Raw genomic sequence first — 12,707 nt, forward strand, 5'->3', positions numbered from 1 at the left:
TACACATCCTATAGGCCCAAGAGTTTTCAAAACCCGTGAGATTTTTGTTGAAAACATTTAGAAGACAAGATAATTGAAAAAATGGTAAAAAGAACAGTGCTAAGCAGATTGCATCTAGTGCATGCAAGCATAAATTTGGAATTGCAAAAGGTTAGAAGAAAACCATTAAAAGTAAAGGGTTTTGATGTCATTTTCATCTTTAGAGTGTGGTATAGGATGTGAGGCTGTGGATTTAGGCCCTCCCTAAATTAAAAGGTAAACATCAAAGAATTAATTTCTTTTTTGTCTTATCACACTATAGAAAATAGTCATCACAGCTTGTCAGGGGAACTAAGACAAGTCACTGAAAATCAAAATATTTCTAATGGTAAATCTTAAAATCAATTCAACAAGTCAGAAAATCCACATTTTGTTTTTAATACATTTCTAATGGTTTTCAAGAGGCTCCACAACATTAATTAATTTGGACTGCATGGTGATATAAAATGGATACCATTTATGGTTTTCCGTTGAACTTGTGAGAATAAAGGGTAGGTTTTAAAACCATAAATATTTGTTTTATTATGGTACTTAGAATACTTTTTTTCATAATTTTCATAATTTTCCTAAACTGCAAGAAATTTTTTTCGTTATATTTTTCTCTTAAGGTAATGGATAACTTTTTTTTCCTGTTGACATTCATTAATTTTCTGGTTTTTGTCTGAATTATACAACGAGCCCCAAAAATTATGAGGACCTATTTTCGAGTCTCATATACAGGCAATTAGCAGTCCAGCGGAGACAATGTTAATATGAATAGCTTAGCTTAATATTACTAATTCTTTACTGATACTTTGAAATAATTAATTTGTGAGGCTTACAATTCTTAATTTTTTGATGGCCCTTAAATTTGAAGCTATCAACTTCTCTTCCCTATTCAAAAGTTTGACTAGCCAATCAAGTAGGCCATAAGTTAATAAATTTGCTAACTTAATTTATTCGTGACTTCAGATGCTATTGCACGCACTAATTTAAAGGTAGAAATATATTTATTATTTATGTTTTAGTCAACACTATCTGAATTTTTAGAATCAGGCCCTTCACGCAGTCTAGTTGGTAAGACGTTTCACTTGTAACCAACAAGTCATAAATTGGAGTAATCAAGGAGATAAGTAGGGAACAACTATTGATTTTCTTTAGATTGGAATGTAAAAAAGAAAAAAATAATAAAAGAACCCATTTTGACTAAAAATACTAAAAAAGAGAACACTTTGCGCAACGGCTCGGGCTGTTTGAGGATGAATCTGTTTCACTGATTCCGTTTCCAAAAGAATAAACAAGAAATATTCTGCAACAAAAGCAGCAATTGATTGCATGCTCAAAGAATTCATATAAACAGATACTAATCAATCTCTGCATATACAACACTTTTTTTTGGATTGTAAAACAGAAAAGGATCTGTTTAAAACATAGTTGAGGTACTAGATTTTTGAAAAGATAAGATTAATTATGGAGAATGTGTAAATGTAAGAAAATGTAATAATTATTAATATATGTATATATATGATAAGTCCAATAAAATTTAAATGTGTTAACGAGTGGTTAATAGATACTCATTAGAAAAATTGAACAGACAAATAGCAATCAAGGTACGTTTGAATAATTAATTCTAGTTCACTTTCATTAATAACAACCGAGTTTAATCCATCTGGGCATCTACGACATTTTCTTTAGGTTAATGAAAAAAGCAGGCAACGTTTGCGGTTGTTAATTACTCCCTCCCTTTTTTTATAACTGATGTCTAAGGTTTTGCACACCAATTAAGAAAAGTTTTTCATTGCTTAAATCTGTACACTACTTTCCTTTTGTACCCTCATTAATTGTCCAATTTACCCATATTTTCTCTCACTAGAGTACTAAATGGTGCTGTTTTACTAGGCAAAAAGCAATGCAAACTAACTCCCACCAAACTAGGAGTATCAATTAAGAACCCTGTATTGAAAAAGAGAGATAAAAGGGTAAAATTGTGAAAAAATAATTAATACTGTATGGGGATAATAAAACGACAGATAAAAGTACACTAGAGCAAATTTCTTAAACGTCAGTTATAAAAAAAGGGAGAGAGTAGTAGTTAATGTTTGAATAATTGATACCAGTTGACTTTCATCCAATGGTACCTAAGGGTTCGCCTGGGAGTGGAGGATTTGGGTAGAAAAGAAAAGGAAAGAAGAGAAAATTAATTTTTCCTTCATTTGTTAGTTTTTAGTACAAAAGAAAGGAAATGGAAGGATAAATAGTAACCAAAATGTTTCCTCCCAAATTGGAAGGAAATGGGAAGAAAGTTTGGAGAAAGCTTGTTAATTTTTTTAAAATACCTATTTTGTCCTTAAAAAAAGGTTTTGAACAAATATTTAATGATTTTCATATCCAAAATCATTTCACTAATTCTCAAAACTCCCAAACAACATGACAATCTCTTCTCTTCTCCTCTTCTCTCATAACTTAAGCTTTCCCTTCTTTTCTTTTCTATCCTAAACTCCCAAACTAAGAAGTTTAGTGTCTTAGAGGCGCCAAAATAAGTTTAGTGTCTCAGAGATTACTACTTAAGCCCAAATGATTATAGTTAATTTTATCAGTCTGGTAAGAGGAGCAAGACACCGATGGTTATGGCGAAGTCCCCACCAGCACAACCACAACCGCCACTGCCACCCTCACCGGTGTCTGGATCACGAACATCAAACATCCTTGGTCCTAGTAATCCGCTTGGACCATTTAGATTTAAGCTTGAACATGCTTCAGCAGATATAAAGTTAGTGGATGGTTTCAACTGATACTCAAGTGTTGCCAGTTAATTAATTGTTAACTCTACATAAATTAATTTTAACAATCAACATTGCCGTTAATCATAGTGGTAAATGACTTTTTCTTTTTCAAATAAATTCGTCAAAAAAATGAAAAAAAAGTCATTGTTAAATTAATGATGGTTGATCATTGTATTGAACAGCCAATTGGGAAATTGCATGGTGGGGTATCAGAACTCATAGCTGCCGATTTAGGGAGCTTGGGAGCCTATCCTACTTTGATTGCAATTTTCTGGGGGTTTTTGTTAAAAATATATTATAATGATTTGATATATATGAGATAAAAATGTGATTAGAAAATGTGTTTATGCAAAACGTAAAAATTTTTCGATAGAAGATGGCTTTCCAAACTATGGGATTGTTTGGACAAGAAAAATTTTTAAAAAATAATTAATTTTTTTATTTGTATAATAAACATATTTTCTGATCATTTTTTATTTTTTATAATTACTTTTTTATTTCACATGCGTTACAACTAATTTTATTAGTCTCACTTTACCCCCTTCAGACATAAATATATGCAATTTACCCCATATGAAAACTAGTCGAAGAGTTAAAAGCACAATAAAAGTGAGTGCAATTACATCATTGTCTTTAGGAACGAGGCAATCTCACAAAATGACTTGGACTCGGAGGAACCTCAACCATGTGTTTTAAAATTCGGATCGGACCGGCCAATTCGATCAATCGAACCGGGAACCGGCCAAGTGTCCGGTCCGAATTATGCTAAAAAATCGGATAAGTAAAAATTCGGTAAAAAAAAATCGGATAAGTAAAAATCTGGTCAATAACCGGTTTTGAACGGAAAAAACCGGATTTTCCGGTTCAATCATCATTTAAAAAAAAAACTCAAACTTTTTCAATATTATGTTTTGACCCTTATATTGTTAAAAATTATTAATATACCTCAAATATTTCATACTTTATTTTCTTAAAGTTTGGTGTTATTTTTCAATTAAGTCCATAATTTTAATTCTAAACTTGTTAATGCTCATTAAATAATATAAATTGCTATTTGATTGTTCTAATTTCTTTGTATTTTCTTGTTAAATATATTTGAAACATGAAATATATATGAATATACCTTATTAATATTAACATGTTATTTGGTATTTTACATATAATATTTTAATTTTAAATAATTTTAATTTATGACGTCATCCGGTTCAACTCCTATTGAATTCGGTTGAACCCATTGACCCTTGATCCTTGACCCCTGAGTTTGACCGAGTCGATACCGGGTTCGGTTCTGAAAACATAGCCTCAACCTACAGAAGATTGTGGAGGAAGCAAGAGGTTCATACAAGAGCTAAAGCCATCCCCGCAAGAAAGTTTGCCAGAAGGAAGTGCTGCGCGACATTGGACAGGTAGAGCCTCCAACAGGTTGGAAGAAACTAATGACGTCGACGGGGCTGCGGCTGGGAATCCAAGGCTGCTGGGCAGGAGGATTCTCAGCAAACATTGGATTCAGCTACCAACACTGAAACAGAGCTGTGGGCATTAATTTATGGGATGGAATTTGCATGGAAGACAGGGGAAAGAAACTAACAGTTGAATCAGACTCAAAAGTGAGCATACAACTATAAAAGAAGCCTCCAAGGATAGCCCTCACCACAACCTGATCAGAAAGGCGCAAGAAGGATTGGGAATGCCAGCTGATGCACGTTTGGAGGGAAAGCAACTCCTGTGCGTGCAGATCATCTAGCTAAAAATGAGCCTAAATTTGCCTCCAGGATTATCGGAGTTCAAGAGCCCACCATTTTCAATTATGTTGTTGCTGTGTTTTGATATCAGAGGTGTAGCATCACCCCGTCTAGTTCCTATGTAATGGCCAATGGCCGTCCTAGAACCAAATAAAAGAAAATTACATTATTGCTTTTTTTTTTGTTGAAATTATGTGTAACCTAATATTATTTCCTTTTCATTATTAAAAAGGATACATATTCTGTATCGTATGAGTTATACAACAATCTCTGAGAGTAGCTTAAAAAAATTTATATTTAGTATATCTTTTCAAATTTTTTTTCCTGTTAGTTTAAATATTAACTTGTACTATGTGTTTTGTTCAGTTAATTACGTTTTAAGTCAAACAAAATGGATAAATGACACAATACTAAATTGCAAGTTTGATGACCAATTGGACTAAATTGATAGGTGAAAATGACAATAATATTAGTCTAAAAGTTTAAATAAAGTAAAATAATTGAAAACTTTTAAACCAAAACCGAGCTCAGTATTAGTGTTTGGCCTTCTTCCTGAAATTCTGGCATTGCTTTTGACTAGTATTTTATGGACTGGCCCTGCCACTCTTGAGCCGTGTTTCTCTTGCTCACCGTCCTTGCAGTACGACTTACTTCTTTATTACTATGTCACCATTTTTGGGGTCTATTCTATTCACCTTTTCTTCTGGTTCCGGCATATTTCTGGCCAGGTGCCTTGGCAGATTTGACAGCGTCTTTCGTGTCCCTTTAGTTCTTGGACACGTAAATGTTTCCGACGGCTGGTTCCGGCACATTCCTTGCCAGGCGGCCCCCCTGCAGATTTTGGCAGCATCTTTCGTGTCCCTTTAGTCTTTGGACACGTAAACGCTTCCTACTAGGAACGGTCAACGTGTTCTTACCATAAAAGCGATCGATTCCAGCAGCAGTTAACACCTGCTGCTATTTTCCTGGAGCCCGTCATACTCCCCGGTTCTCGAAACAGTGCTACCACCTCCCTCAACCACCGCCCTCCATATCCCCCATCTGCAAATTTTTAGTTACTGGATTGGGATAGAGTCTGTTAATCTATGCCCCTAAAACAGTTGGATCAATCCCAAATGCCGGTGTCTACGGCTGACCTGGCTCCAAATGTTCCCCGGGAACTCATTATCGACGTACTCTTACGCCTCCCAGCAAAATCCGTCGGCAAATTCAGGTGCGTTTCGAAGTCATGGCGTTCTCTTCTCTCCGACCCTGTATTCATCAAAGCCCACCTCGATCTCCACCTCCGTCACCCCCAATAATTTATCCTCTCTTCTTCTCCTCCCACAGAAAAATCAACTTTGTCCACCCTATCTTTGAACCCCACTGGCAGCGCTGACAACGATGGCGTTTCAAAAAAGCTCACGCTTCTAGAGGACAAATTGACCGGCGCCACTATTATCGGTTCTTGCAATGGGTTGGTCTTAGTTTCAAAATTCAAGAGGAGGAGTCCCGATACTAAGTACTATTTGATAAACCCCACAACCATGGAGCTCGTGGGAATACCCGCGAACCCTTTGGCTCCGTGGGCTCGTCGAGGTGGGATTGCTTTCGGTTATTTTAGATCTAATGATGACTATAAAATCGTCATGTTTTTTGGGAGTGACAAGGTTAACAATGATGCTTATCTCGATGTTTTTAGTCTGAGGAGCGGAACTTGGAGGAGAATCGATGTTCTGTGTGATCGTCCTGCTGATGTTAAAGGGGTGTTTCTGAACGGTGCTGTACATTGGTTGGGGGAGTGTGATGGTTCACTGATTATGTCTTTCGATTTGAGTTCTGAGGAATTTAAGCCTCTGCCTGGGCCTTCTTCTCCTCCAGAAGATTCTTTTTTCGATCGTATTGAAGTTTTTGGTGGATGTCTAGCAGTGGTTGCTTCACGGGTTATTCTACTGAAGTTTCGATGATGAATAGGGGTTTTTATATGGATGTTTGGATGATGAAGGAGTTGTGCAGAGTCTGACAGGAGAAGCTAAGAGGGACTTGTTGGTGACTGGCATTGGAAATGCGTTTAGGGATGTTACGGGCTTTTGCGAAAGTCTTGTATCGCCTATTTTCTACAGTCAGAAATGGAACCAACATAAACTTGACGGTTGGAAATCTATGCGTGGTTATATCTATGATAAAAGCCTATATTCAATTATGTGTTAATCTTATTTAGATAGTCATTAGATCTTAGTGGCTAGATGGTTGCCCATCTGGATACCCTGTTTCCCTTTTGAAAATGTTTCAGTATTGATTTTTTCATACTTTTGTCGAAGTTACAATGATTTGACAAGTTTGTACTAGATGTGTTGTGTAATACTAGCTGATTGTATCATACCAAAGCACCGGAGACCAACATTTCACCCTGGAATTCTACTCTTTCTCTTGCAAACAACTGGTTTTGGGGAAATGTTGCTTTCCCGTCTACATGTTTTACATTATAAAGAAAACACCCTGCCTGCGTAATTTCTACTCTTCATCTGTCTATCGTAACCAGCACTATCCATAACTTCTCCCCACCCCTACGTCTGATCCTGCGAGCAAGCCACTCTTGAAATTTTGGCATTCCTTTTGACTATTTATGGACAGGACCCTGCTACTGTGGAGTTTTCGCGAATTTCTTTTGCTCACCCTTATAATGCTACGACTTACCACCTGTTTGGTTGCTGCTAAGGAATGGCAATGAGAATCACTATGAAAGGGACTTTTGCTCACAACTAGTTTGGGGAAATGTTGCTTCACATAGAACACATCAAAGGGATTTTCCTATTTTAAGGATGAGTAAAGGTTTCTTTAACTAATAACTTTCATGTCTATACCCTGTGGAGTATTCAGCTTGCCAGGAATAATTTTATCTTCAGGTTGAATCGGCTGATTCAAATGGTCGAACTACAATCTGATTTATACTTTGGATTGATTGAATTTAAAAATCGATGAGAACCATGTGAACCGTTCGAATAGAAATGAACCGTTGAACTAGTATTTTTTTTTTTTTGTTTTTATCTATTAAATTGAAAAAAAAAAAAGAATAGGTTCTTATTAATTCCAAAGACTAGTTACTAAGTGCCTCACTCACTCACTTTCTTCTCATCTTTTACTTCTTATCAAGTTTTCATATCTACTTTCTAGTTTCTTGACTTCATCCAGATTCCAAGTTTCTCTTTTTTTTTTTTTTAACAAAGTTGCAATGTATAATTCCTAAATACATGGTTTAAAGTTTAAATTCACAATATCTAATTCCTAAATATATGAATTTTGTTTAATTTCAGAATATTGTAGTATTTTTGGGTAAGATTTAAAATTATATTTTGGTAGGTACAATTGAGATTAAATTTATATGTTTGTACTTGCGAGATTTGGTAAATAAAACCTACTGGTTTATATTAAGTCCTTTAGTGCCATATACCTTGAACCAAGTTCCAAACTGCTCTACATTGAGTGGATGTTTTTCCTTCATCCATGTGATCCAATGACCCGACGATGAGATCTGAGCAAGAGGGATGTTTTTGCCTTGCATAATAGAAAATCTGCACATTTTGCGATTGACTAACTTTATGGAAGTTTGACTCTTTTTTTTTTTTCCCGAAGAATTGAACTGAGTTTTTGTGCCGATCAGCTGCTATGCATGCTACTGATTCATGATTTGAATTAGCCTGGTTGTGTACTGAAGCTTAGAATCTTGCCCTGCCAATTCTTAGATAATGGCATTTCTCATATTGGAATTTGTAATGGCATTCCTTACAATTAGCTTGGTTGTGCACTGAATTGGCCCAGTTGCAAAATGGCATTTCTCACGTTAAATACTTCAAAGATGGAGAAATATAAATTTAAATGCCTTAGCCCTCCTTTTTTGGTGTTGTTCATGGCATGTTGCTATCTTTTAGGGCATTACCTTCATGAATTTATACTTTAAAACTGTTTTTTTTTTTTTAACTTCTTTCTACTGCTTAAAAGGTTCCTTGATATAATTTCAGCTGTGAATAATTTGGGAGCATTTGTTGACTTCAACTTTGCATAGTTAAGCAAAGTTGCTTTTCTGCTGTTGATTTAGTTAAGCAAAGTCTTAATGTCTTATGGAGATACAATATGAAGTGGATAGAGTTGCAAAGCACTTGAATGTAATGTTGAATATATATTCTTGTATGGAAATGCACAATGCATAGATACCAAGTGTTAACATGTGACAGCACTTCAGCCCTTGTAGAATAGGTTGGTGTGATGAATTTCAATTGAACAATTTGAGTGTGTTTGGATAGCACTTTTAGGATAATTTTTTTTTTAAAAAAATACTATAGCACCTTTATAATGTGATAATGTGAGATAGAAAAAGGTGATTAAAAAATATGTTTATGATGTAAATAAATAAAACTGTGTAAATAATAAAATACATGTTTGTTGCTTTGATGATGCATATTTTTTTTATGGTAATATCTACTCTTTGCTTAAATTGTATATCTACACTATGCCTTTTATTTCCTTATTCTCTTTTTCGGTGTGGACAGCATTGGAAAAATTAGAATCAACCAAATAACTCTACATATTTTTATTGATTTCGACATTTAACTATGCATTTTCTTTCTTTTTTTTTAAATTACTACTTGTATTATATATGTAAATTTATAGAAAGACAAACAACTGTTATGCCCCATGAATAACAAAAGAGTCATTCCTTGTGAAGTGTGAGATTTCAAATAATTAAAAAAAAAAAACAAAGGACTTAAAAAGCTTGTGAATTGGGGAAAACAAATACGGAAACATTCTTTTTATTTATGTATTTTGATAAAAACTTGAAATAATTTTATTAATCACTACACGACATACCTTCCATTCTATGCGCGAAATACAAATACCAGGTTGCATTCTCCGTTTGATCTTCTTTCCTTCTGCGAGTCAAAATATTCTGAGATTAGGGACACGGGATACCAGGTCCGCATCAAGCCCACTGATGAAATCTTCTGGCATGTCCACAAGCTCGAGCGCATCAAGACTAGATATGTGCTTCAGCTCTTCCGGCAATTTCTGTAATTTGCGGCAGTCCCTGATTCTCAGGCACCGAAGCTGTGGCAGTGCACCTTTCTCCACCTTTATTTCATTCATGAGTCGGTCCTTGAGCACAAGGAATTTCAATTGGTGAAACCCATGCCTAGAAATGACCATATGCCTAGAAATGGGTCCCCCAAATTGAAATTTCATTTTGAGGAACGACAGCTGTCCCAACTTCTCCAGTACTGGCATTGGGTCATCATCGAGAATTACGTATTTCAAAGACAAGCGAGAGAGATTTGGAGGGAAATCAGGAGGCAGCATTGTCCAATTGGATAGCTTAAGCTCTGTTACATGACGGAGCTTAGAAAATCCACCTTGAGATCCTGGATTTCCCGAATACCGACAAAGACGTAACGTCTTTAGGCTTCCAACCTCAGATAAATGCAGACAGAGTTTGTCTATGTCTGACCTGTCATCCACCCAAATTCCCAGTTTCTGAAGACTTGTCAGAGTTATCATGTCATTATGCATGATATCATCAAAGCGTATGCGTGACAAAGTCTGGAGATTCCTCAATCCTTCAATCTTAAGAGGCACATCACATTCCATATAACGCGCATATAGATGCCGTAAACTTTCAAGCTTCCAAATGAAATTTGAAACTTTCACTCTCTGATTTGGGCCTTTCCTTGTCCGTATGTCAAGAGTTTGTAGGTATCGCAAGCAACCGACGGAATGAGGGAGCCTTTCAATGTGTGTGTCTCTTAAATTGAGGTACCTTAGAAGCCTGACTTCACCAATTCCTTCTGGCAAATTACCCATCCCAGCATTCTCAAGGTCTAGTATCCTGAGCTTTTTGAAACTTTTGAAGCTAAGACTAAAGTTTTCCCCGAAACTGCGGATATTGAAAACAAGTAGAGACCGGAGAGGAGGGGTCGAAGACCCAAAATAATTTTCATCCAGAGGGAGACTATGAACAGCAAGGTACCTGGATTTGGCTGATATTTTATCATCTCTGGTGCCATGGATTTGAAAAAAAATTTCATCCTCTGCCTTTCTGATTGCAAGCTCTCGCAGTAAATCATGGACTCTGCAGCTTTTAATCCTCTTATCAACCGTCATTTCCGCCACCTGGACCATATTTCTGCTACAAAGTCGCTCCACATCTTCATATGCTGCAGTTTCCTCCAAATTTTTTGCATCTCTTTTCTGCATTATTCCCTCAGCAACCCACATATGGATCAACTTGTGCACAGAAATCACGGAGTCTTCCGGAAACAAACCCAAATACAAAAAGCAAAATTTCAGATTGGCAGGGAGGTCTGCATAACTTAATTCCAGAATTGCCCCTGCTTCACTAATTTTCCCTGCTTCACTCTGGCTCCTTGATAGGTATGCGCCAAAGTTGTTGAGAACGTTCTCCCATTCAGTATTCGACTTATTCTTGCCTAGTAGCAGGCCACCTATAACCGTTATGGCCAGTGGTAGACCGCCACATCTCCTTGCAATCTCTCTGCCTACTTCTTCCAAATCCGAAGGACACCCAGCATTAGCTCCGTGGCCTAAGGCCTTTTTGAGAAACAACTGCCAGCTGTCTTCCTGCCCCAAAGTTTTCAACTCATACGGGTGTCTATAAGCATCAGCGTGTTGGGCAACATCCCGATTGCGACTTGTAAGTAGCACTCTACTTGATGTGCCAACATCAGGAAAGGCCCTCCTGGCAAGACAATCCCACGCTGCTACCTCCCATACATCATCAAGCACCACAAGATAACATTTGTCTTGTAGATCTTGATAGAGCCTTCGTTCCAAGTCTTCCTCTTCCATCTTTTCCAACATGTCAAGTAGCTTATTAGTTATTGGATTCAGTTGCTTTATGATTGCCCTCAGCATCTTTTTGTAATCGTAGCTTGAAGAGACACATACCCAAGCACGGCAGTTGAATCTCTCCCTAACATCAGCATGGTTATAAACTTTTGTGGCTAGAGTTGTCTTACCAGCACCTCCCATGCCAATGATTGAAACGACGCGGCGGTTTCTGTCCTCTTTCAAAAGTTCTGCCACCAGCGATTTTGTTATCTCCCCGAAGCCCACTACATCCTTTTCGTCGCTGAAAGGAGAGGATCGCCGGATCCATTGAAGCTCTTCCCCACGCGTAGTCGTTCCCCCTTCAAGATTTTTGATACCATACTCTTCGCGGCTATCAGCAATCTCCTTGAGCCTCATCCGTAAGGATTCAATCTCTTTGCCTATCTTGTAGAGGTTCCCAATTTTCAAGGGATAATACGTCAATTTGGTGACGAGTCCCTTGTCCTTTGTGAAGAACTCAACTTTGCTGGCAAAGATCTCGATGACATCCTCCGCATCGTAGGCAGCAGCTCTGATTTCAGAAACCCAGTTGCGGATCCTCTCTTCTTCAATTTGCTTCTGATCAGCATCTTTCAGGAAACACCTCATCCGGACCAGATCATTTTGAAGCCTCTCAACTTGTCGTCGAACGCCTTTCAGGAAAACAATTTTTTGAATTAGCAGATCGCCAGTTCTCTCAATAACAAAAGAGAGAGCAGGGTCAGCCATCTAATCTAAGAGAGGTTTGCTTCTCAATAAAAGAGTAAGAACCAGACAGAAATGGAGGAGAGGCTCTTATCTTTCAAGTGCAGTTGCAAAGCCAGATTAATATCTGCATCTGTTTTTCTAGACATTCTTATAAAGCAGAAGTGGCAGAAGTGGTAAGGAATCAATGACTTTACAAGAAATCTATATTCAGTTTGTACGTAAATGATGATTCCAATCGTATGTTCTTTAACTCTGCTTTACAAGCACTGGGTAGGGGATTTCACGATAACAAGTTACCTTATAGCATATTTTCAACACAACATAACCAAGTCACCTTTATAGAGGGGAAAAAAAAAAGATGGTGTAAGATTCCTATCTCAATCTTCAACTTGATTTTCCATCATTTACCTCTGCCTTTTTCTTGATTGTCAATTTCTTTTTCTTTCTTAAAACTTGATTTTCTGCTTCATTGAGAACGGACCAAAATAAATAAATAAATAAATAAAACCAAATTAAATGAAAGATGTGCATTTTGGTATCACTACTACTATACTTGCTAAGATGTTTAGCATGCTAACTACAATATTGCCAATATTTG

General features: G+C 36.8%; 2 protein-coding genes across 2 annotated transcripts; one reads left to right on the top strand and one right to left on the bottom strand.

Moving 5' to 3' along the window:
• Window positions 1-2,639: 2,639 nt before the first annotated feature.
• On the top strand, window positions 2,640-6,489 carry LOC113769036 (F-box/kelch-repeat protein At3g06240-like). The gene is made up of 4 exons (XM_027313522.1): window positions 2,640-2,788; window positions 5,272-5,323; window positions 5,644-5,756; window positions 5,916-6,489. Exons 1-4 carry the CDS (start codon window positions 2,640-2,642, stop codon window positions 6,487-6,489), a joined length of 888 nt encoding a protein of 295 aa, XP_027169323.1.
• Window positions 6,490-9,300: 2,811 nt separating this feature from the next.
• On the bottom strand, window positions 9,301-12,130 carry LOC113769037 (disease susceptibility protein LOV1-like). Its single transcript, XM_027313524.1, has one exon. The coding sequence runs from the start codon at window positions 12,128-12,130 to the stop codon at window positions 9,458-9,460; it is 2,673 nt and encodes an 890-aa protein (XP_027169325.1). The 3' UTR covers window positions 9,301-9,457.
• Between the last annotated feature and the right edge of the window lie 577 nt (window positions 12,131-12,707).

The sequence above is a fragment of the Coffea eugenioides genome, chromosome 4, assembly GCF_003713205.1.
Source record: "Coffea eugenioides isolate CCC68of chromosome 4, Ceug_1.0, whole genome shotgun sequence".
Taxonomy (NCBI): domain Eukaryota; kingdom Viridiplantae; phylum Streptophyta; class Magnoliopsida; order Gentianales; family Rubiaceae; genus Coffea; species Coffea eugenioides.